The following is a 25,966-nucleotide window of genomic DNA, read 5'->3' as shown; positions in this document are numbered from 1 at the left end:
AATTGCGAATATTATCAGTGAGACATTTGCCGCAGTTTCTTCCAGCAGAAATTATTCACCTGCATTTCTTTCTATCAAGCAGCGTTTTGAGAGAAATCTGACTGCTTTTACCTCTCCCAACTGTGAGCCTTATAATACAGATTTTACTACGTTTGAGTTAGAGGGCTTTGTTACAGACACGTAGGTCTTGAGGGTGTGAATTACGAAATGCTAAAGCATCTGCCCAATATGTCACTGACTGCCCTTCTTGCTATTTAAAATAGAGTGTAGAAGGAGAGAAATTTTTCCAGTGCATGGAGGAGAGCTGTTGTGATTCCTATTCCTAAGCTAGGAAAGACCCAAGGAATTCCTCGAACTATCAAGCCAATTGCCCTTACGAGTTGTGTTTGCAAGCTGTTTGAGAAAGCAGTAAACAGCCGCCTAGTTAACTACTCACTTAAAAGAATAATGTTACATTGCCTTACTAAAACGGTTTTTTTCAAACGGAAGAACAACCATAGATAACATGCTCATTTTGGAGACATCCATTCTAAAAGCTTTTGTTAGAAGAAACCATCTTGTCTCTATTTTTTATTTAGATATTTATTTATTTATTTTGACATTGAAAAAGCTTATAAGGCATGGAAATATGGTATACTTCAGGATCTTCACAGGGAGTGGATTGAGCAGCAATTTTCATTCAGAATGTTTTTAACGCTAGAGCTTTTTAAGTAAGAATTGGCTCTGTTTTGTTGAATGTTTTTGAACAGAAGAGAGTGTGCCTCAAGGCTACAGGCTTAGTGTAACACTGTTCAACCTAAAAGTAAACTCTGTATTAAAAGAACATCCTCCCACCATTTCAGGATCTTTATATGTTGATGACCTACAAATTAGCTGCCGAGGTGCAGATATGAGACATGTAGAAAGGCAGCTCCAGATTGCTTTGAACAGGACCCAGGAATGGGCAAACAGACAAGGATTTGCGTTTTCAAAGCAGTGTGTGTGTGTGTGTGTGTGTGCGCGCACTTTTGTAGAAAGCGATGTCTCTATCCTAAGCTTGAATTATATCTCAATGAGTCAATGATTCCAGTTGCACCTGCAGTAAAATTTTTAGGAGTGATTGTTCGAACGAAAATTGACTTTTCTTTCTCATGTCTTAAATCTGAGAACTGTTTAAAAACAATTAATATTTTTAAAGTATTGGCGAACACCTCCTGTGGTACAGAGGATTGCTTTATGCTTTGCATTTACAGAGCGCTTGTCTGGTCTAGACTAGTCTCAGTTATTTACGGATCCCTTTAGTGTTGCTAAAACGTGATCCTGTTCATCATCAAGCTCTGCAGATTTGTTCTGGAGCCTTCAGGACATCTCCTGTCCAAAACCTTTATGTTGACTCTAATGAACCATCACTTTATCTGAGGCGTGAGCAATTGTTCCTTTTGCAATATTTTAATCTTCTATCGCAACCTGAACATCCTAATATGCTGTGCTTACTTGATAATGTGTGTAACACTTTATTTGAAGCACGTCCATCCTGCATGGCTTCCTCTCCTTTAACCCTTTGTGGCTCAGTGTTCCACTACATGGAACACCCAAATTCAATCGCTTCTGAAACCTTTAAATTCAACCGTAAATAGATAAAAATGCCTTTATAATATACTTTGAACTTTTCTTTTTAAACAGTAGATAGCAGCATATCACAAGGAGACACAGAATTTTCATTTACTATGTGTTATTAAAATCCACTTCTTTTTTAAGTAATTTTCTCTATTTTTTTAATGATAAACAAAATTTTATTTGAAAAAAAAAAATTAGGCACAATTTTGCTCATTGTACTCCAAATTTTTTGTTCTATATTTATTTTAATCTTTCATACAAAAACCATATGCAGAATCATTGAATAAAACCGAGTGTTCCATTAGCGGGAACACTGAGTCTTTAGCGATCTCATGCTGTTAGGAATCAGAACATCTGTGCTTAGGAGAGGACATCCGTTGTTTACATTTTCTGTTTCCGTTGTTTTTTTTTTCGGGGGGGGGAATGAATTCAAACAAAGCAGTATTGAGGGGTGAGGTGTGTTTTGTGTTATGAAAGCCCTAATATTGGCATCTAATTTTTTGGGAGTAGTTTTTAGGCGAGAATTTTATTAGTAGCTTGACTCATCTTTACTAGACCTGCGCGAATTTTTTGCTGTCGTTTTTTAGTCTCATTCCCGTTTATTTTCAATAATTGTGTAGATATTTTTTGTGTATGTATATATTATAGGATTCTTTTTCTTTATTGTTAATATTAAACGCAGTTAATTTTTTTATTATTAATTTTCCATAAATGGCATGGAGAGGTCTAACTCTTTCCGAAAATTTGTAAATATTTTTGTATATAGGGCTTGTCTATATAGATATTTATCTCATTTATCCGTATATATTCAAAAATATTGTGTATATCCAGGAAACCATGTATACAGCCTTAATACAGAGTTTTTTCATTCTTATACAAACGCTTCTACTCATTTTCGTGCTTCACTGCAATGCTCGCTTAGTCGCACTTTTAAAAGCTCTGGCGACGCAGTCTTCCACCTCATGGAACACCCACAGAATTAAAACGGTAAGTGCATCTTTTATAAAATTTTACCTGTATACTCCTTTAGGACTAAATAGACTGCATACAATTTTTTGTTGAAATTCCGACGTTAACGTATAGTGCGCCGCGAAGGGTTAGGAGTTTGACCTGACATTGAGGATCTCTCCCTCTCTGATATATGTGCCCAAGCAGAGCAGAATTTTGAAATCTCACCGTGGGAAAGTACCCGAATCCAGATTGATTATGTTATCAACCATCACGTGAACGGAAGCACTACTTAGATAGTTTACAGACAAATCTTTACTGAGCACAGGCACAAATATAGCAGTTAATATACGATATATACCGATGGATCCAAGTGAAATGATCATGTTGGGATGGTATTTGTAAATGAAGATCACATAGAGGGGAGATGCTTGTACCATGCTTTCTCATTCTTAACATCCGAACTAACTGCAATATATTACGGTCTTTTGTACATCTCAAAGCTCTGCCACAAAAAGTTCATAGTTTACACAAAATTGTATAGCGCACTTAAAGCGTTAGAAGATTTTCCCAACACTCAGAATCCTGCAGTAGTGGATGTTCTGAAGATTCATATAAACTTGAGTCATGGATATGAAATTCTGTACTATTGGGTTCCCAGACATGCGGGAATAAAGGGAAACGAGCTGGCAGATATAACAGTGAAATCTGCCGTTGAACTGTCCAGTCGCCTCGTCCCTTTTAGAGATATCTGTCGTGCTATCAAAGAGAAGATAAAAAAAAAAAAAAAAAAAAAAAAAAAAAAGCAACTTAGAGACGTTGAGCTTCACAACAAGTTGAGAAGGGTAAAACCTAGAATTGAGTATTGGGTTTTTAGTAGAAATCGTAAGGACGAAGTTCTTTCGACTTGCCTAAGAATTGGTCACACTAGAGTGACACATAACTACCTTTTGAAGGCTGTCAATGAGCCTGCCTGTTTAAATTGTAATGTTTGTCTGTCAGTCCATAATACTCACCTCAGGGGTCGACATAGAGAATTCTGTGAAGCTATTGGCTAGGATTAGTACTTAGGCAGTCTCGGCCACGGGAGGTATAAAATTTATGAACTTGGTGGTTCTGAAGGCCCTGGGAAATGTCACTTATTGACCAGCCTCGGGATATGGCAAGTCCTGAGGGGTACCACTCTAATAGCCGGGGTGCAGTACCCCCTCCATTCGCTGGATAATGACCCACTGAAAAGGGTAGCCCGAGCGACAGGCAGGTAGCAAATCAAATGACTCGTGCTGCCTGGGGAATCCCAGATGGTGCACCACCCTCCTGGAGGGGCAATAGCGGAGGTTGAACCTCTGCGACTTGTCTTAAAGGGGCAGTGGACCTGTAATGTGGCTAAGTCTCATGAGGCCAGGGAAGTCAATATTGTTGTTGTTGTCAGCCCATCAAACCTTAATTGAGTGTCCATGTTTTAATAGTCTTCGTCAGAAATATTTTAATAGCTGCGACTTAACTCTCCACTGTTTAATCCGAAGAAAGGTTAATCATAATTTATTTTATTTTTAAAAGAGACTTGCTTTTATTACTTAACTAGCAGCTTCGCTGCCAGCCTTCGTCTAGCTTTTAAATGTATCTGAAAAATGGCTGAAGGGAACACCAAACATTAAATTGAAAAACTGCGTAGAATTTTACTCTGCAGAACAACTTCATAAAAAAAAGTTATTACGTATAACAAAATTACAGCAAAATAAGCAATATCCCTTAATACAAATATTAATTATCCTAATAAATAAATTAACCAACTTCCCTTTACAAAAACTTAAGAACTTAAATGGTATAAAGGAGGTTAAGAACTTTGTTTCCTAAAAAAATCACTCAAAACTTTTCAATACCTTACAAACAGTGAAATGAGCAATAAATAACATGAAAGCAACTCAAAAAGAATACAAAAAACAAAAAAATTCTGAAAAGCAAAGTATAATTAATGATATTTTATCTTATATTTTCAAGAGAAAAAAATTACAATGAAATAAGCTATATCCCTTAATACAAATATTAATTATCCTAATAAAAAATTAACCAACTTTCCGTTGAAGAAAAAAAAATCATGCAAAACTTTTCAATACCTTACAAACAGTGAAATAAGCAAAAAATAACATGAAAGCAACTCAAAAAACAAAATTCCGTGCAGAATTTTACTCTGCAGAACAACTTTATCAAAAAAAATCAATAAAAATGTATTATATATATATAAATGACAATGAAATATGCCAATCCCTTATATTTTTATATCTTATATTTTCAAGAGAAAAAAATTACAATGAAATAAGCTATATCCCTTAATACAAATAGTATTAATTATCCTAATAATAAAATTAACCAACTTTCCGTTGAAGAAAAAAAATCGTGCAAAACTTTTCAATACCTTACAAACAGTAAAATAAGCAAAAAATAACATGAAAGCAACTCAAAAAACATAAAATTCCGCTCAGAATTTTACTCTGCAGAACAACTTTATCAAAAAAAATCAATAAAAATGTATTATATATATATATAAATGACAATGAAATATGCCAATCTCTTAAAAACAACAACATAAGAAATAAGATGAAAAATTGTTGCCAAACCCATATTTCTAAAAGAATGAAACTACTCAAATTTCATCAATAATCTATAAACAACAATAAGACAGGAAAATTGTTGCCAAAATCACAGTTTTAAAGATGTGAGATGTGGGAAGTGTACTCGGAAGCTTCATTTAAAACTTTCTTTAAAAATACAAAATATCATTTTTCCAAAATTCTTTTTGTAAAAGCAGTCGCAAGCATGAAAGTTTAACATGTCCAAAAATCAAAGAAAAATAAAATGTACATTTTTAAAAACAAACTTTTTTAGAAAAAATCCCATTGAAATGGTGTTAAGCTCAATTTGCTTAATAAATTTGTATTTAATCGATTTATTGAAACACGAAATTTATTTTAAGTTTGTAAAATAGCTAAGTGCCTACGTTTCATGACGATGTGAAAATGGAGTGTGTAGAGTAAAATCTCACTTTCGTATAGCCCATTATGTCTCAAAATGACGCGATTTTGTCACAAAATATAAAATTTAAAAAAATTTTATTTCGAATTTCCAAAAAAATCGCTTCGAGGTGCACTGGCTCTTGTCTAGATGCAAATTTCGTAGCCGTGGGTCTATTAGCTTATGTTCTTGTTTGTCGCAAACGAAAGACACACACACATAGACAGACTCTTTCTTTTATTATATGTAGAGGTGTAATCTTTTTTCAAGACTGTGTCTTGCATTTTAATGTGTGCTTTTACCATTTGTGTGCTACTTCCTTGTTTTTATATGACTTCATCCTCTGTATCTTGCATTTTAATATGTGCTTTTACCATTTGTTTGCTACTTTCTTGTTTTTATATGACTTCATCCTCTGTGTCTGGTACACTTATCCACCTTTTTTTTTTTTTTATTTACTAATAAATTGTCTTGATTTTACCAAATTAGATCTAAGTCCTCTAATTCAGCGTCAACTGAGCATATAAACAGGTTTCTAATTACCTGCACAGTTAAAGCACAGTATTTGTTGAAGAGAAAATTTTTCATATCACGGCTGAGAAAAAGTGAACTAAAGTTTTATGTAACTGATGATAAATAGTCTTTGTAACTAAACAAGAAATTATGTCTGTTTAATAGAATTAAAGAGAAAGTATTATCACATGAAACGAAGCAACTTACATTGAAGGAAATGTTTAATAAAGTAAACAAATAAATATTAAGCTTTTTATTGTAAATTTTGATACCCTTTAGATCATAATTGCTCTTTATTTCATAAATTATGGTTTCATACTTTTAATTTTATAATTTCTGCATGCCATCTTAGCAGATTTAAACTGATGATCTATGATGTGGAAAAATCGATAATCCGGAATCGCCAAAGTCCCGATGAGTACGGATTAAAGACTTTTGACTGTATTCTAAATAGTATAAGACCATGGTCCTTTTTGTTTTTAAATTTGTATTTGATAGTGTTTGATTTATTTTACGTTACTATTTGCAATTATTGTTTATTTTCAGTTACTATTTGAAATTATTGTTTATGTTGTTTTTATTGTAATCTAATGTATATTATTGAATTGATATTTTGGTTGTAAATATGGCTTGCTGTCCAGGGATTGTACAGCCCGGGACATGCATTCCTTGGGAAGGGGGCAGAGTTAGGAATTTTGCATTTAGTTAGATATTTTTAATAGAATTATAATTACAATTGTTTTATCCCCCCCCTCCGCCGAGCAATGCAGTGATTGACAAAATTTAAAAGAAAGCTACGAAGGAAAAGTAAAAATACAAGAGCACACATGCATTTAACATTTTATAAACGTTTACCTCTGCGACTGATACTTAATTTAAATATATGTAATTTACTATAATGTTAACTGTAACTGTAATTCTATACTTTTTGCTTTCCAGAAATTGCTAAAACTCGCTCATGCGGCCGTCTTAAAAGCTATAAATGCCAGAGAGAGAACACTTCAGCTGAGTAGTTGTTTACTAAGTTGTTGATATCGATTGCAGCGAATTCACGGCGAGATCAGATTAGCTTTCTCTGCACTTTGGATTACATTCTACATCTACAGTCAAAAGTCGTTAATTCGGACACCCATAATCCTGACTGACGCATGCGCGTAAAACCTTTACGGCTGCAAATATGCGTGTGCGCATGCGCATAATACGTTTACGCATGCGCTTTTAATGTATAACGGACGGTATAAGCTAAGCTAAAATTATCTTAATTCAGTTAATATTGCAGATTGCGTTGTTCCTTAATCTTCGAATTGGATCCGGCTTATTATTTTTTGCAGACTGTTAGAGCAATTTTATAAAAGTAAGCTTGAACTTTCGATTATGTGAAATAGAATTTCCGATATATATTTACTAATACGTAAAGGATCTACAAAGCGAAAGTATGTTTCGAAGTCCATTAAACAAAAAATGGAATTGCTGCAAAAAATGGATAAAGGCATAATCCTTTCTTTATCTAACCATTCCGAAATCTGTTTATCAGTTTCATGCTGCTCTACGGCCGTGTGTGTGTGGGGGGGGAGAACACCGCGGTGCGCAATTAATTGGAAGTTGATCTGTCAGCACTATCCTTATCTTAAGGACAGATGTTTTTATTTTATTTGGCTTATAATTTCTAACTAAATGTAGTATTTCATCTCGATGTACTCCGTCTTTGATATGATTTAAATCAAATTCCTCGTCATTATAATTCGCTTCCGATAGTGAAGAAATAGACACACAGGTTATTGAAAACGAAAAAATTTCGATTGACAAATTAATCGGTATTCTAGACACAGCAATTATAGGACTTCAACAGCAGAACTTTGTAACTGAAGAAGAAATTATGTCTGTTTATAGAATTAAAGAGAAAGTATTATCACATAAGACGAAGCAAATTAAACAACTTACATTGAAAGAAATGTTTAATAAAGTAAACAAATATTAAGCTTTTTTTGGTAAATTTTGATACCCTTTAGATCATAATTGTTCTTTATGGCTGATCTTTGGAATATGGTAACAGGTAGTTTGGCAACGTTTTGGTAGGCGATAAAGGTTACTACCTAGGACTTTGGGAATAATGTGAGAAGTACTCAGTTCCGATTATGCATTATTTTTTGTGAGGGAAATGAGAGATCATGAGATCTGTCATGTGACATTAATGGACGAATTACAGTTCTTTAATCAGAAAAGAGGGGAAATCTGGAAATTTTGTATTTAGCTTCATTTTGTGTTGTGTGAAACAGTGTTGGTTAATTTTTGGATCCCATGGCCCTGTCTAAAATGAATTCGAAATGGGTATTTAGTGGGATTGAAAGGGTTAGTAATAATTGTTTTTTTAAGGTTGTGCGAGATAGAAGTAAAGATTGGTTATTAAGTTTTATTTAGTGGTATATTCTACCTGGTACAAGAATAATATCTGATTGCTGGAAGTCATATGTCTGTTTGGAGGATGAAGGTTTTCAACATCTTGCTGTGAACCATAAGTATGATTTTAAAGATCCTGAAACAGGCGCACATACGATTGCTTTTTATTTAGCGGAGGAAATAAGAAAAGTTTATCCGGCACGTAATCAAGATTCTGAAGAAGATTAGGTACGTTAGTATTTTTAATTATTTGAGGATATTATTTTCATGCATTGTTCTAAATGTAAGGAGTAAATAAATTAATACGGTATTATTGGAAAATTGTTATTAGCAATGATTTAGTTTAAAGTAATTAGGATTATAAGCTAATTTTTATTAATTTAATGTATGTTCTTATTTATATTTTAAGTAGTTTTTTTTAATTTAATTATATTTTAATTAAATGATAGTTATTTTGTGAATTATATGTTTGTAGCAATTTGGCATACGTTTCAGTGGAAGTAAACGTGCATGGAAATAATTTAAATATTTGACACTAAGTATTTGCAACCATTTTTAATGTTTGCGTTATAAATTCGTTGGTGACGTTTATAATACTGTTGCGTGCGTACGGGTTCGTTATGAAATGAATGCACAAGTCCGATGAAAAATGAACAAAAATTTATTATTATCACAACAAAAATGCTTAAATTTTCTCAAATTATCATGCAGTATTACAATATCTCACAGTAGTTTTCTTTTAACTACTCAAATGTCAATAGAACGTAATTCAAAACAGCTAAAGAACGCTAATCCGCGAATTCGCTACAATCAACAACAGTAGTTTTCTAAACAACAACAAACTAAGCAACTACTACAAACTGAGATGTTTTCCTCCTTTTATAAGATTTTAAAATCACGCGCTAGAATTTTCCAGTACTTTCTCGAAATCAAAAAGAGATATTTATTTATTTAATGCACGCGCTCTTGTATTTTCAATTTTCCGGCTTAGCTTTCTTTTAATATTCGTCACGCGCTGCACTGCGCGAGAAATAAAACCATTTAATTTCTAATTGAACTAACATTAGCTTTTTAAATACCAAATTCGTAACACTGCCCCCTTCCCAAGGACTGCACGTCCCGGGCAGTACAATCCCTGGACAGGAAGCAAAACTTACAACTGTGGCATAAATGCATTAATAAGCATTACATTACAATAATAAACAACATGAACAATAAATGCAATACATAAAACAAATCAAATGCTATCAAATACAAATCAAATACACATTTAAAAACAAAAATGGACCATGGTCTTATACTATTTACAATTATTTACATTATGTACTATGGCCATAGTAATGAGCTAACCTGTCGTAATGAACGACTTTAGGTTTAGAGTTCGAAGACTTACGAATCCGAACCACGACGTCATTCAGCCTGTTTAGGACTGTGTACGGCCCATCCCAAGGTGACTGTAATTTCGGACAAAGTCCTTTCCGTCGAGTCGGATTCCACAACCACACCTTGTCTCCTTCGTGGAATTGATGTTCAGTAGCTCTTGTGTCGTATCGGGTCTTCATCTTCTCCGTCGCCAAGTTGACTCGCTCTCGTGCAAAATTGTGCATCACTTCAAACCGGGCCTGGAGATCTTGAATATATTCCTCAGACGATGAAGGAGCATCCGGAGGGCGGCCAAACAATAGATCACAAGGCAGACGAAGGTCAAGACCGAAGAGCATCTGTGATGGAGAATAGCCGGTAGTCTCGTGGACAGCACTGCGGTAAGCCAGTAGAAAGAGTGGTAATTTCTTGTCCCAGTCCTGTTGGTTTCTGGAAACCACTAATGAGAGGTTATTAAGGATGGTTCGATTGAACCTCTCTACCATGCCGTCCGACTGGGGATGCAATGGCGTCGTTTGAGTTTTGTCAATGCCAAGTAGTTTGCATAGTTCTTTGATTACTGCCGAGGCAAAATTCCTTCCCTGATCGGAATGTAACTGAAGAGGCACTCCGAACCTGGAAATCCAGTGCTGTATCATTACCTCAGCTACTGTGACTGCCTCTTGATCAGGAATAGGATAAGCTTCAGGCCACTTGGTGAAGTAATCAATGACAAGAGTATGTATTTGTTGCCATCAGCAGTTCGTGGCAGAGGTCCCAGGATGTCAAAGGTGATACGTTCAAAAGGCGCACCTACGTTGTAACGTTGCAGTCTGCCTCGGCTGCGTTTCCTCGGTCCTTTCCGACCTGCACAGGCATCGCAAGATCGGCACCACTTTTGCACGTCATTCTTTGCATTATTCCAGTAAAAGCGCTCACGAACTCTCTGTAAGGTCTTCATAATTCCAAAGTGACCTCCTGTAGGGCTGTTATGTAGTTCTTTGAGGACATCAGGAATCAGGGATATCGGAAGTATCAGTTGCCATCGGAACGTCTTCCCATCATCCGACTCGAATTTCCGGTATAAGACGCCGTTTCGAATGTGAAGTGAATCCCAGAGTGCCCAGTATTGTTTTGTTGTAGGACTACAGATAGAAATGTCCCGCCATGTAGGTTTTCTGTTTGATGACTCTATTAAATCAAGTATGGGCTTAATGTCGCGGTCTTCCAGCTGGTCTTTCCTGACTTCATCATCACTCCACGGGTCTCGAGCAGCCGATGTTGATGTTGTAATTTGTCTTGCGACCGGAGTCAGCAGTTCGTATTTCGCTTCCACCCTGGAACAATATCGGCAGTTTTCTTGGCAAGGTCTTCTAGACAGGGCGTCGGCGTTTCCGTGTGATGATCCCTTACGATGACGGATAGTGATGTCATATTCTTGGAGTCTCTGTATCCACCTGGCTATTTGACCCTCAGGATTTTTGAAATTTAAAAGCCACGCCAATGAGGCATGGTCCGTGCGGAGGAGGAATTTTCTCCCGTATAGATAATGATGGAAATGTTCTACAGCTTTGACTATGGCGAGCAACTCTTTCCTTGTGACACAGTAATTCCTCTCCGGTTTAGACAGGCACTTGCTCCAGTAAGCTACTACACGTTCTTGGCCGTCTATTTCTTGGGACAAAACAGCACCGACACTTTCATTGCTCGCGTCGGTGTCGAGAATAAATGGTCTGTCGAGCTGAGGATACGTCAGGATTGGAGCAGATGTTAAAGCTTCCTTTAAGTTGTTAAATGCATCCTCGCATTCCTTTGTCCACAAGAATCTTTGCTTGCTCTCTGTCAGCTTGTGAAGTGGTCTTGCGATGGAAGAAAAGTTCTTCACGAATCTCCTATAGTAGGTGCAAAGCCCTAGGAAGCTTCTCAGCTGATGGACATTTTCGGGACGCGTCCAGGATTTAACCGCTGATACCTTTTCAGGATCCGTGCGCACACCTTCTGCAGAGATGACATGTCCCAGGTAAGTCACTTCCTTTCGAAACAATTTGCATTTAGCGGGAGTCAGCTTCAGATTGGCCTCTTTCAGTTTCTGAAGCACCTTTCTAAGATTTTCTAGATGCTCTTCAAAACTCTTTCCGACGATGATGATATCGTCCAGGTATATCAGACAGGCTTCGTAAGAAAGGCCTTTCAAAACAGTCTCCATAAGACGTTCGAATGTTGCCGGCGCATTACACAGTCCAAACGGCATCACTTTGAACTGCCAAAGTCCTTGTCCCGTAGTAAATGCCGTCTTTTCTCGGTCATCAGGATGGATTTCTACCTGCCAATACCCACTCTTTAAATCAAGTGTTGAGAACCACTTGCTTCCAGAAAGAGTGTCTAGAATGTCATCAGTTCTAGGAAGAGGGTAACTGTCTTTCTTCGTAACCTCATTCAACCGGCGATAGTCAACGCAAAATCTTGTTGAGCCGTCTTTCTTTCTGACGAGAACGATGGGAGATGCCCATGGACTCGCTGAAGGCTCGATGACATCGCCTTCTTCCATATCTTTTAACAGTGTTCGCACCTCTTCCTGTTTAGCAAACGGTAGACGTCTTGGATGTTGCTTGATCGGGGGATGATCGCCAGTATCTATTCTATGTTGTGTCAAACTAGTTCGACCCACGTCAGAAGACGAGCGGGAGAAAACAACTTGAGGATCTTTAATGACGCGATCGGCAGCATTTTTCTCTTTATCGTTTAATTGTGCATTCTGCAATAACTCCGATGTAATGCTCTCTGAGGACACGGATTCTGGGATGTTACTCTTTTTTTCAACGCTGGTTACTGGAGTACATGTTGCAACCACTTCACCTTTCTTAATAACTCTCGACTTTTCAGTTACATTGGCGACTCTCACCGGGATAACCGTTCTGGATAGGTCGACGAGTGTTGAGGCTACTAATACTCCTTTTGGGATATTACAGTTATTGGGATATTCTATGATGCCGTAGCGGAAATTTCTATTTTCGGCTATGGATCCAGGAAGTAAAATTTCTGTTCTTGCCGGTATTGTAATATAGTCTTGTGCTATGATTTTATGGACAGATTTAACTTCTTCATCATTAACGAGAAATAACGCTATGTCCTCAGATGTAGATTTTTCGTTATTTTTAAAATTCGTTATTTTTTAATCCGTTATTTTTAAAATCCAAGGAAAAATTGTATTTCCTTAGAAAGTCCAATCCGAGTATGCAAGAATCAGTGATTTCTGCTACATATGCCGTGTGATGGTAAGCGGCACTTCCAAACGTGATGTTAACATTTACTTTTCCGTCGATGTCGATCTTCTCACCGGACACAGTCTGGAGGGTAACGCAGGGCGGCGTCCAGATAAGTTTGTTTCCTAGTTGTTGAGCCAAATCTTTTCGGATGATGGTGACGTTGGCTCCTGTATCTATAGTCATATTGCACGGAACTCCATTAATATGTCCTATTATGAAAAGTCCATTACTGCCGCCTCTCACTGCAGAAATCTGAAGCGCTTTAAACGGGGGCTTTTCATTATCTGGCAACCTCCGCCCCGCGAGATGGCCACTAATTAGTTTCCCTGCTGCTTGTTAGAAGCGGTCTTAACATCAGTACCCTGGGGTGTTTTGCAGTTTCGTCGTATGTGTCCTTCAGCACCGCAGTTCCAGCACTTAACGGTTGGTTTCTTCTCACCAATATTCCGTCTCAAGGCGTTCAGTTGTCTAGTCAAATCGTCAAGTCGAGCGGTGACTTGATCCCCTGGCTCCTGGACTTGAGCAGCTCTGACTGGGTGGCGGTCTCGACGAGTGGCTTTCTGGGCTGCCTCAAATTTCATGGCGTACACTAGAGCACTTTTTAAATCTTTTACATCCGCCATTCGTAGAGCTTTCTGTATTTCAGTATCTCGGATGCCGTCGATAAAGTATTGCAAGGACAGGATTTCCCTTGTTTCTGTCGGGCATTCCGAAAAGGCGAGATGGGACAGCCTTTCAACATCCGCGGCGAGCTCCTGAAGTGTTTCGGTAGGCTTCTGTTGACGAGATTTTAATTGGAGCCTGCTGTAGTCTTTTAAACACTTCTCCCCAAAGCGCAACTCCAAGGCGCCGGACAGAGCTTCGAAATCTAACCTTTTGTTTTCGGGAAGAGTCTGAAGGATATCCGCTGCGTCGGCTCTTAGAGAAGCGGCGAGATGACAGGCCTTAGCTTGGGAATCCCATCCATTCGCATCCGCCACGATAGAAAATTGTGTCTTATACACCTGCCAGGAGGTCTTCCCATCATATGTGGATAGCTTCAGAGGTGGACGAGCAGGCATTGGTAAGAATTTAAAATCATCACTCCTGCTCCCTGCCGACGCTACGAATTTCTTTAAAGTATCCATTTCTTTGGCAACTGCAGAAACTCTCTCATCAATTTGTTCTTTTACAGAAGAAACTCTTTCTTCTATTTCTTCTTTCACCGAAGAAACTCTTTCTTCAATATGTCCAACTTTATTTTCAACTGCGTCAATTCTGCCTTCCATAGCTTCAAATTTATTTTCTATTATGCAAGTAATTTCTCTTTTCATTTCTTCTTGACCAGCTTGAACGGCTTTCATTTCGTCCTTAACGGATTCCTGGCCCAATTTCATTTCTTCCTTAACGGATTCCTGGCCCAATTTCATTTCTTCCTTAAATGATGCTTGGCCAGCTTCCATCTTTTCTTGGAATGCAGCAAAAGCACTAATGAGCTGTCTCAATTGTTCTTCCATCGCTCTTGTTATTGGCATTCAAACCCCACTCCTGACACCAAAAATTGTTGCGTGCGTACGGGTTCGTTATGAAATGAATGCACAAGTCCGATGAAAAATGAACAAAAATTTATTATTATCACAACAAAAATGCTTAAATTTTCTCAAATTATCATGCAGTATTACAATATCTCACAGTAGTTTTCTTTTAACTACTCAAATGTCAATAGAACGTAATTCAAAACAGCTAAAGAACGCTAATCCGCGAATTCGCTACAATCAACAACAGTAGTTTTCTAAACAACAACAAACTAAGCAACTACTACAAACTGAGATGTTTTCCTCCTTTTATAAGATTTTAAAATCACGCGCTAGAATTTTCCAGTACTTTCTCGAAATCAAAAAGAGATATTTATTTATTTAATGCACGCGCTCTTGTATTTTCAATTTTCCGGCTTTGCTTTCTTTTAATATTCGTCACGCGCTGCACTGCGCGAGAAATAAAACCATTTAATTTCTAATTGAACTAACATTAGCTTTTTAAATACCAAATTCGTAACAATACATAATTTAGAGGTAAAAGTTTTTGGATATTTTATTTATTTTATACGTGCAAATGTTCATCCTTGGAAAGGGTATATACTTTTTCGCGATCAGGTAATTTCATATATGTCCTTTTTACCGAATTTAAAGATTCGCAAAATTTTCATGCATTTTCGTGAAATTTTTCTAATTTATGAGAAAAAAGCAGTGCACATGGATATAGTGAAGAGTGTGTGCAATGCCATTTTTGTGCAATTCTGGGATTTTTTTAAAGTAAAATTAAGTCAACGTGTACATGGTTTAATTATATTTTAATTAAATGATAGTTATTTTGTGAATTATATGTTTGTAGCAATTTGGTATACGTTTCAGTGGAAGTAAACGTGCATGGAAATAATTTATATATTTGACACTAAGTATTTGCAACCATCTTTAATGTTTGCGTTATAAATTCGGTGACGTTTATAATAGATAATTTAGAGGTAAAAGTTTTTGGATATTTATTTATTTTATATGTGGAAATGTTCATCCTTGGAAAGGGTATATACTTTTTTTGCGATCAGGTAATTTCATATATATCCTTCTTACCAAATTTAAAGATTCACAAAATTTTTATGCATTTTCGTGAAATTTTTCTAATTTATGAGAAAAAAGCAGTGTACATGGATATAGTGAAGAGTTTGCGCAATGCCATGTTTGTGCAATTCTGGGATGTTTTTTAAGTAAAAATAAGTCGACGTGTACATGGTTACTGCGTATGTGCAATTTTGAAAAACGCGGCAAGGAGTTTGCGATTCTGCACTTTTTCCCAATTTTGCAGTTAATATTTGTCATGATTAAGCAGTTTTGTTCCATATAAAATTTCTAGCATAAGTGTAATTCGGCTAGCAGATTGTTGGAAAAAGTGTTGAGTAAATAAAAAGAAAAGAAACATGTCTTTACTTCGTGAAGACAAAATGGCGGCGAAAAAAAAATAGAGCGTTGCTGTAGCAGAGTTTGTCGCCAAATTTTCGCCAAAGATTAACCTTCTTTATTTCATAAATTACAGTTTCATATTTTTAATTTTATAATTTTTGCATGCCATCTTACCAGATATTTATGATGATCTATAATACGGAAAAATCGATAATCCGGAATCGCCGAAGTCACGACGAGTCCGGATTAACGACTTTTGACTGTATTTAACGTTTGGAGTAGTTTAAAATATAACTACGATGTGATATTGAACAAATATCGTTGAGGAAAAAAGTAGCCTTTTGTTACAATTCTTGTGATACGAATAAGTTTTATTAATTTTTATCGGACTTGTGCATTCAATCTATTACGAGCCTGCACACATGCAACATTATCACTTTCTACATTTTTCCGTTATGTAAGTAACAAAATATATATTCGAAAATTCAACCACATTTGGTCCTTTCAGTAAACTGGTTTGCAAATGATAATAATAAACATGTGTATATAACTCCCACAAATTTAATGGTTAAGAGTTGAGAGAAGGGTACCCCTTGTATTACCGTGAAGTTGTTGTTTCATTTATCGCCAAGTTGTTGTTTTATTTATTACCAAGTATTGGTTTATTTATGATAGCCTAAGTAGTTAAATGTTATGGAAACCCTATTAGGACAAAATTGGTTGCATGATTGCAGTTAATTTGTAAGGGCTCGTGCTGTGTATTGGTTAGGAAGTACATTGCTTGTTTTCTGGTTTAGATGGTAAAATGGCTGAATGTGGTAAGATTAATTTGAAGTTTCTATAGGATTTGGAAAGAAAGGAGAAAAGAGCATTACTTGACTGGTGTGTAAATGAAAGTTTACTTAGTACCCATTATTGAGTGTTCTGTTTGTAGGAAGGAAACGCGCATGGTCGGACTATAACGGAGTTATGGAGGATATTTTTTCACTCTTATTTAGTGAATTTAACAGATTTCTAGTTCAGATAATTTTAGGAAGTTTTGGAATGCTGTTAAGGAATTTTGTTTGAATGAAGGCATGTTAATTTGTAAATAAGGTAAGTGGTGATTTCCTTTGTGTATTGCAAAGATAAACTTCCTTTTTTTATCGTTATTTCATTGTTTGATTTAAAATGTAATTTATTGAGATTATATATCTTTTGGGAGACTCTTCCTTTCACTTATGACGTGAATATAGTTCGATGTGTACATGGACAAAGTCAAGGGAGTGCACAATGCCTAATTTGTGCAATTCTCTGATTTTTTTTAAAGTGAAAATAGGTCGATGTGTACAAAGTCAAGGGTGTGTGCAATGCAAGTTTGTGCAATTATGGGAATGTTTTAAAGAGAAAATAGATTGATGTGTACATGGATACCGAGTTTGTGCAATACTTTTCTTGTTATTAGCGGCGCCGCTACTCAAACCAAAATATCAAGTCAAAGAATTGCACAAACTCAGTATCCATCGACTGCCAAAAACACCTATTTTTGCCACGGGGTACCCATAAATATACTTTTATTAACGTTACTTCTTGTATTTAGCATATATTCTTATCAGTTTATAAATGTAATTTTTAGGCATGATAAATAAATTAATTATATTATCTTGTAAATTACAGTTTATATAAAAATATGTTAATTTAAATATTTGTATGTAACTCATTTTTTTTTAAACATTTCAGAACTTTACTGAAATATTTTAACATAAGCAATTATTGAAGCTTGTTATATACTGATAAAATTAACTTTATGTACTATATTTCAGTTAATATAACAGATTTCTGGTTTCATTCAGTTTATTAATTTTTGCAGACTGTTTTTATTACAGTAATTTTATAAAAATTAAATTTTGAACTTTTGAATATAACGAAGAGTATTTCTAATTCTGGAGCTGCAATAGGATCTTCAAAGCAAAAGCATGCTTTGATGTCTATCAAACAAAATGTAGACTTGTGGCAAAAAACGGATAAAGATACATCTGTCTCAAAATTATACGAGGAGTATGGATTTGGAAATTCAACTGTATATGACATAAGAAATCAGAAAAATAATTTTTGAATTTTTTGTGCATTTTAACACTCTACTTGCAATGAATAAGAGAACATTTTTTTATTGCACCAAAAGTGACGATTGAATGGGGTCAGACGGGTCCAAGATAATGGCTCAAGCCGAGATATTTCGTGCAGAAGTGAACTTAAAAGCTGAGTGTACATATTTGACAGATTGATTGGCTAACCAAATTTAAAAATCGTCATGGTATAAGGCAATTAAAAAACTGGAGTGAAATGAAAATGACTAAAAATTTCAGGTAAAAGAGCTTTAGTTCATGCTAAGTTGCTTAACTATTTGCAGATGAACTATTGCACTGAACTCATTAACAGCAAAAATTATCTCCAGACGAAATTTACAATGTTGATTAAACTGGTCCTTTCTGGCAATATAGCTTACCATGAAATATCTTGGCAAGCTCTACCGAAGAGGCTCCAAATGCTATCAAAGATTTTAAAGCGAGTCTAACGATTTTAGCATGCACAAATTCTGTAAGAATGCACAACTATAAACTTTTCATAATTGGAAAAAATACATGACCTCAAGAATTTAAAGGAGTAAAGATTTTTCCTGTTATATATCATGCAAATAAAACAGAATGGATAATGCAAGCATTCATGAATGATTGCTTTGAAAATCATTTCATATCCGAGGCTCGGCAACATTTGAATTACCTGATGACGCAAATATCATCCTCACTGTAGATAACTGCTATGCTCATACTTCACTTAAGTTTTAGTGAAAGATAACGTATCCGTATTGAACTTTCCTCAAAACTGTACGCCCATCGTTCAGCCTATGGATATCGGAATAGTGCCTGTGCTGAAATGCAAATATAAAGAACCATTTTTAAAATCTATGTTAAATTTATTGAATAACGAGAAGACTATTCAAGAATCTGTGAAATATTTTAGCATAAAATCTGCTGCGTGGAGCATCCCAAGGTGATGGGAGGATGTTTCTCCAGATACTTTGAAAAGTGCTTGGCAAAATTTATTTCCAACCACCATATTTCATAGTGAAGATGACAGCTGCAATGATGAAGGTTTATCGAAATCACTAATAAAAGGTGAAATGCTCCAATATAAGGATTTTGTAAAGAAATATGGAGAAGTGATAATAAATGAAGATGATACAACAGAAGTTATTGATTACGATGACAATACCCTAATCATCAATAAATTAATCGATGGCGAAATCTGTAGTATAGTACTAGATCCAGGAAATATTGCTACTGAAAGTGAAAGAGACGTTACTGTAAAACAATTCTGACACGGAATTCTAGAGACAGCAGTTACAGGACTTGAACTATGGATCTTTGTAACTAAACAAGAAATTATATCGGTATACAGAAGAGAGAATGTATTAGCATGGGTTGTCTGTATTTTCAGGTAAACCTTGGATTATCGCCAAGGAAAGAAGTTAGGGCTCTAGTGTAGAATTGGATGCCCCTTCGTTTAGCGACAATTTTTTTTTTTTTAAATTTTAGAGACGAAACCTCATTTCTGGTTACCATGATAGTTTTAACTTTGTTTTAGCTTCCTGATATTTTTAAAATGAAAATAGATTGATGTGTACATGGACAAATTTAAGGCAGTGTGCAATGCCTAGTTTGTGCAATTCTGGGAATTTTTTTTTTTTTTTTTTTAAGTGAGAAAAGATCAATGTGTACATGGACACAGAATTTGTGCAATTCTTTAACTTCTTATTTTGGTTTTATGTAGCACCCATCTTGAAATTGTGACTTCCTGGTGCCGCTCTTGGCGTAAAAAAAAAAAAAAAAAAAAAAAAAAAAAAAAAAAAAACTTTTCTGAAGTTAGGAAGTACGATGCTTATTTTGTGCTTTATAACCATTAAATAGCTGACGGTGATCAAAATAATCTGATGTTTCTGTTTGATTTAGAGTGAGTGAGAAAGACAGTATTGATTGATCGGTGTGAAGGTTTAATTGTAATTTAACAGAATAACTTACCTGGAACCACGATCACATCCGAGTGCTGGAAGTTGTACAATTGTCTTTCTGATAAATCGTTTTCTTCATCTCTCAGTAAATTTCACAGTTACATTTAAGGATTCCGAAACTGGAGCTCATATCCACACTATCGAAAGTACGTGGGGTGTAATATAAAGGGATTTTCAAAAGAAATGCCACCAACAGTCCGGAAATGGAGGATAATTTTATTCTTACTTTTGTGAATTTATGTGGTGACAGCAGCATAGATGCCAGTTTAAATAATTTTAGACAGGTTTTGGATGCTATTAAGGAATTTTGTGTGCCAAAGACTGAAGACACAGAAATTTCTAAATAAGGTAAGTCAATATTTCCTTTTTGCACTATGCAGATTAGATAATGTGTAGTTTCATTTTTGTGCTATTTAATTGCTTTCTTTTGATTTAAAATGCAGTTTATTTAGATTAAAATTTTTTTTAATTATGTTTTATTGCATTACGTTTTGGATGCCATTTTACTTGGAAGGACATTGCACATACATTGTTCGCACAGAAGCTTCAAATTAATCTTACCTCATTCAGATATTTTACCGTCTAAACCACAAAATAACAACATACTTATCCAACACTGCCCTTACCCAAAATCTGAAATGCACTTTCCAAATTTGTCCCCATCATTTAAATTCACCACAATGTTTCCATAGCATTCAACTACTCAGGTTGCGATAAATGAGACAACTTGACGATAAATGAAACAAGACGCATTTCTGATTATATATTTTTTTTAAATATGGCTTATTAAATAAAATAAACAGGTTGAAATACTGCAATGTTACTTCAATAAATTCCATGAAATAAAATTTTAAAGTAACCTAGCAAATTTCTATGAAAGTTCTGCATTACAAACACCTGTTATGGGTTCTAGAAAAAGGTGTTCCTTTTGAATTAAAACCATAAAAATGGTGACCAAGTACCAAATGTTGCTAATTTCTATTCAGTTTCAAATTTGCATTATTATGGGAACCAAATGAGACAATTTTTGGAACAGCTTTAGTATTGGTCCTTTTGGCGATTTTTTTGATTTGGCAACAAGCTTCAGTCACCAAGGTAGTCCCAGCTTTGAAGATCAGAAGAAAATGGCGGATTGTTAACAAACCCGGTAGAAAGGCCGAATGTAGTAAGATTAATTTAAAGTTTCTGTACGATTTGGAGCGAAAGGGGAAAAGAGCTTTAATTAACTGGTGTGTAAATGAAGGTGTACTTCGTAGCCATTATAAGTGTCCTGTATGCAGGAAAGGATATACGTAAAAACCGTTTAGATGGATTTTAATGGGTTTGTAGGAAGAAAGGTTCAGATGGTCACTATGTGAAGCGTTCGATCAGAAAGAGTACCTGGTTTGAAAAAAGTCATTTCAGTATGATTGATATTTTGATTTTTACATGGCTCTGGGGGTACGAAGCGAACTCGAAAATCATGGTAAGTGAATATTTGCTTTTAGTAGTACTTAAATGTATAACATGTTTTTCCTTTTTTATGTTATTTTATATTTTGGTTTAAAATTTATTTTATGGAGATTATGTATTTTTTGTTTGCCTATATTGTAGAATTTAGTGCTCCTTTGACTTTTTAAGTGAAAATATATCGATGTGTACATGGATAAAGTTAAAGGAGTGTGCAATGCCATTTTTGTGCAATTCGGGGATTTTTTTTTTTAAGTGAAAATAAGTCAATGTGTACATGGATACCGAGTTTGTGCAATTACTTGTCTTGTTATTTTGGCTTTGTGGCCGCTTCGCAAGCCAAAATAACGAGTCAAAGAATTGTACAAAATCGGTTTCCATGTACCGCCAAAAAATGCCAAGGGGAACCCTAAACTATACTTTTACCCAGCTATTAGGTTGTGAAATTTACAAAATTTGAGAACTGTAAATTATAAGCAATATATTCCATAATCAAGGCAATATTATATTTTTTATAGTCAGACAAATTATAAAAATGTAAAGGCAATAATGAAACCTGATTTTGGTCCTGACTTGAACCTATGAATTCATGCAACACATTCCTATAGTTCTAATATGAGGCAAAAAAGGCTAATATGAGACCATGGTAATTTTGATCTCCTTAGCAAAGGAAGCACCAAGAGTTTACCTCCTGCTACTTAAAATGTGTTTTTTTCTTGGGGAGGTGGAGTTTATAATAATATGCAGAGTTGACGTATTAAAAAATGTCAAGACTCATGTGATGTAATATTAAAACATCAGTTTTAACTATCATATTTTGTCTTTTTTAAAAATATTTTAAATGTTGTGCTTTCTTAACACAAAAGTAACTTTAAGAAAAACATGCAATTTATCCCTACTGCCATCACAGTTCTGATACCTACCAAATTTGTTAAAGTTACGTGCACAGAAATGGCGGCATGTTTTTTTCAGTTCAGTATTTAGGGTTACAAAGGTTATCTTAATTTTTCATTTGTCACCCCAAAATGTCGCCAAACACATTTCTTGCCAAAAAGGACTAACATAAAGCTGTGCCCAATTTTTTTATGCTTCAGATATAAATAATGATAATTTTTCAGAATGTTTGAACACTGAGAAAGCTGCAAACGAAACAGAGACATCTGTCTTTCTTTTGTACACAGATGTTCATGCTTATAAAATGTACATCCTTACAAATTAAAAATAGAGTTTCTTTCAACACCGGAAAAAAAACATAGAACAGTTTTTTTATAAATATTTACTCAATTTCAGTTTCTTACCTGCATTAAAATGAATTTCCACACTGATTCATTTTTTCTTTACACACACAGGGTTGCTCTAACTGGTATGTCCAGGATTTGATTGTAGAGGAGCCCATTTTTCTTTGCCTTAACCACGTTCTAGTCTTATGAGTTTTAATACACTTGACACATTTGATATTACAGCTGGTTAGCAACACTGAGAATAATAATTGCTGATAATAGCTCTAATTAGCTAAAAAGTATGTCAAAAAGTGGAACTACGTATTTTGACTGCAGGTCTTTAGTGTTTCATCACAAAGCACATACATGCACAAAACTCATAAAAGTTACAGTACCCATATGGGACGAAAAATTAAGCCATGGTTCAGATATGCAATATCAGAAGTATGTCAAAGTGGTTATAAGCATATGATCACTACAGTACATTTTGGTAGGTCTCAGATGTAACACTGTGAGTTTAACAAAAGCTATGAAAATCAATGCTAAGGATTCAAATTTCGAGAAAAAGTGCAAGAAATGTAAAGCACATCAAGTCAGATTCTGAATAACATCTTTTACGAAGATTGGTATAAGGAGCTTTAGACCCTTTAGAACAGGAAAGTAGCATATTAACTTTAAGTTAGCATTACTTAAAAAGGACTTGAGATATATCTTGCATAAATGAAGCTTTTTGTTTTTGGAAAGACATAGAAGATTTATTACATATTTGCATCAAATGACAATTTACAAACTGCACTAAGTGTCACCATTACGCTTTAAATCACACACTATAATACCTCTAAATATATTCTGAAAGTGAATGACTCTGTTATTTCCAAGAATTTTGACCACCACTTAATATGGGCAACTGTTGTGATTGAAACTGACATTAACACAAGACATGAGGTTTCTTTGCTACATACAGAAATCTGGGCCTAATTTTTGGAATATTGTAACAGGTAGTTTGGCAATATTTTGGTAAGGCGATAAAGGTTACCACCTAGGACTTTGGCAGTATACATGGATAAATTCAAGAGTGTGCACAAAGCCATTTTTGTGCAATCTAGGATTTTTTTTTAAGTGAATATAGGTCGACGTGTACATGGATACCATATATGTGCAATTCTTAAAAATGCGGCAAGCATTGGTCGGTTCTGCACTTTCTCCCAATTTTCCACCTAATCTTCGTCATGATTAAGAACTTTTGTTCCATAAAAATTCTAGCATAAGCGTAATTCGGCTAGCACATTGTTGAAAAAAAATGTTGAGGGGGGAAAAAAACCATGCCTTTACTTCGTGAAAACAAAATGGCATCCAGAAACAAAACTAGCAGGTTGCTGTAGCAGGGTTGGTCGCCAAATTTTCGCCGAAAATCGCCAAGTACCCATAATACGAAGATTAACCGAAATCTGTACTCCACTGATAAATAAAAATTGATACGAATTTAACATCTCCTCAAAAGACTTCTCTCTTGTGTAGATCAATATATATTTCTTCAAACTTTTACCCTTGTGACTAAAGGACATTTTTACACATGAGGATTTTCTCGTTTATGAATAAGGATATGACTGGTTAAACTGTCTTTACGACGAAATGACTTCTTACATACTTCACACACATGAGGTTTCTCTCCTGTGTGAAAAAGCATATGAGTCTTTAGAGGACCCTTCGCTCTAAATGACTTCTTACATATTTCGCACACATAAGGTTTCTCTCCCGTGTGAATAAGGACATGCCTGTTTAAAGTAATCTTCTGTCGAAATGACTTCTTACATACTTCACACTCATGAGGTTTCTCTCCTGTGTGAGTAAGCATATGAGTCTTTAGAGGACCCTTCGCTCTAAATGACTTCTTACATATTTCACAACCATAAGGTTTCTCTCCCGTATGAATAAGGACATGCCTGTTTAAAGTAATCTTCTGTCTAAATGACTTCCCACATACTTCACACATATAAGGTTTTTCCGCATTGTGAATAAGTATATGGCTGTTTAAAGCACGTTTATGAGTGAATGACTTCTTACAAAGTTCACACACATGAGGTTTCTCTCCTGTGTGAATAAGCATATGCCTGTTTAAAGTAACCTTAAGACTAAATGACGTCTTGCATACTTCACACACATGAAGTTTCTCTCCTGTGTGAATAAACATATGGTTCCTTAAAACCAACTTGCCACTAAAGGATTTCTTACACACTTCACATACATGAAGTTTCTCTCCTGTGTGAATAAGCATATGCCTGTGAAGACTATACTTTTCACTATACGACATCTTGCATACTTCACACACATGCAATTTCTTTCCTGTGTGAATAAGCATATGGCTCTTTAAACGACACTTCAGACTAAATGACTTCTTACACACTTCACATACATGAGGTTTCTCTCCAGTATGAGTACGCATATGAGTGATCAAAGAACTCTTCAGACCAAATGACTTCTCACAAACGTCACACATATAAGGTTTTTCTGCAGTGTGAATAAGCAAATGACTGTTTAAACCATACGTATGACAAAATGACTTCTTACATATTTTGCACACATAAGATTTGTCTCCTGTCTGAGTAAACATGTGCATGTTTAAATTAACCTTATGAACTAATCACTTCTTAAATACTTCAAACAAATATGAAGGCTTGTTTCATGTGTTAAAGCATATGCTTGTTTAAATTGCTCTTACGACAAAATTATTTCTTACATACTTCACATATATACGGTTTGTAATAAGCAAATGCGAGTCTAAATTAATTATTTAACTAAAGTCTTACGCACTTCAATCATATCAGGCTCTTCTGCTATGTGAATTAGCATATGCATGTTTAAATTACATTTTCGACAATATGAAATCTAAATTTCACACACATGTGGTTTGTGTTCGGTATAGATCTGCATGTGCTCTTTTAAACATTGCCTCTTAAAAATAATTGGTTACAATCTGCCAGAACACATAATTTCTGTGCTACATTGATAACGATAACTGGCTTTCTTAAGATAATATACCTTGTTAAATACATAGTGATGAATTTTTTCCTCAAAATGGATGTAAAATGAACTGCTTAACATAAACTTCGGTCGACGTAGTTCTAATATGGGTCTCAGGGATGGCCCAAGAGCGATGCGCAGTGCAGGGAGAAAGTTATGCCACATGCGCATGACGTCATGTGGGTGACAGCGTTAGTTCTT

General features: G+C 35.2%; 1 protein-coding gene across 1 annotated transcript; it reads right to left on the bottom strand.

The window, feature by feature from the left end:
- Positions 1 to 1,025: 1,025 nt before the first annotated feature.
- On the bottom strand, positions 1,026 to 25,361 carry LOC146994007 (uncharacterized). The gene is made up of 3 exons (XM_085826290.1): positions 25,130 to 25,361; positions 24,729 to 25,063; positions 1,026 to 1,148 (listed from the first exon to the last, which is right to left on the bottom strand). The coding sequence occupies exons 1-3, from the start codon at positions 25,359 to 25,361 to the stop codon at positions 1,026 to 1,028; spliced, it is 690 nt and encodes a 229-aa protein (XP_085682416.1).
- Positions 25,362 to 25,966: the final 605 nt, after the last annotated feature.

The sequence above is a fragment of the Stegodyphus dumicola genome, chromosome 11 (assembly GCF_044657685.1).
Source record: "Stegodyphus dumicola isolate Sdum_Otavi_A_Nest chromosome 11, ASM4465768v1".
NCBI classification, from domain to species: Eukaryota; Metazoa; Arthropoda; class Arachnida; order Araneae; family Eresidae; genus Stegodyphus; species Stegodyphus dumicola.
Note: the sequence above shows the minus strand (reverse complement) of the source record. Positions and strands in the feature narration are given on the sequence as shown.

Bases quoted from the DNA above. Each gene is read 5' to 3' on its own strand.
- LOC146994007 (XM_085826290.1), bottom strand. From the start codon at position 25,361: ATGCACATGTTTACTCAGACAGGAGACAAATCTTATGTGTGCAAAATA. The intron at 25,064-25,129 runs GTCTGAAGTGTC...ATGTGTGTGAAG, and splicing joins AGTGTGTAAGAAGTCATTTA to TATGCAAGATGTCGTATAGT. The intron at 1,149-24,728 runs GTATGTGGGAAG...GTTTTTAAACAG, and splicing joins AAAAACCTTATATGTGTGAA to TTCTCAGATTTAAGACATGA.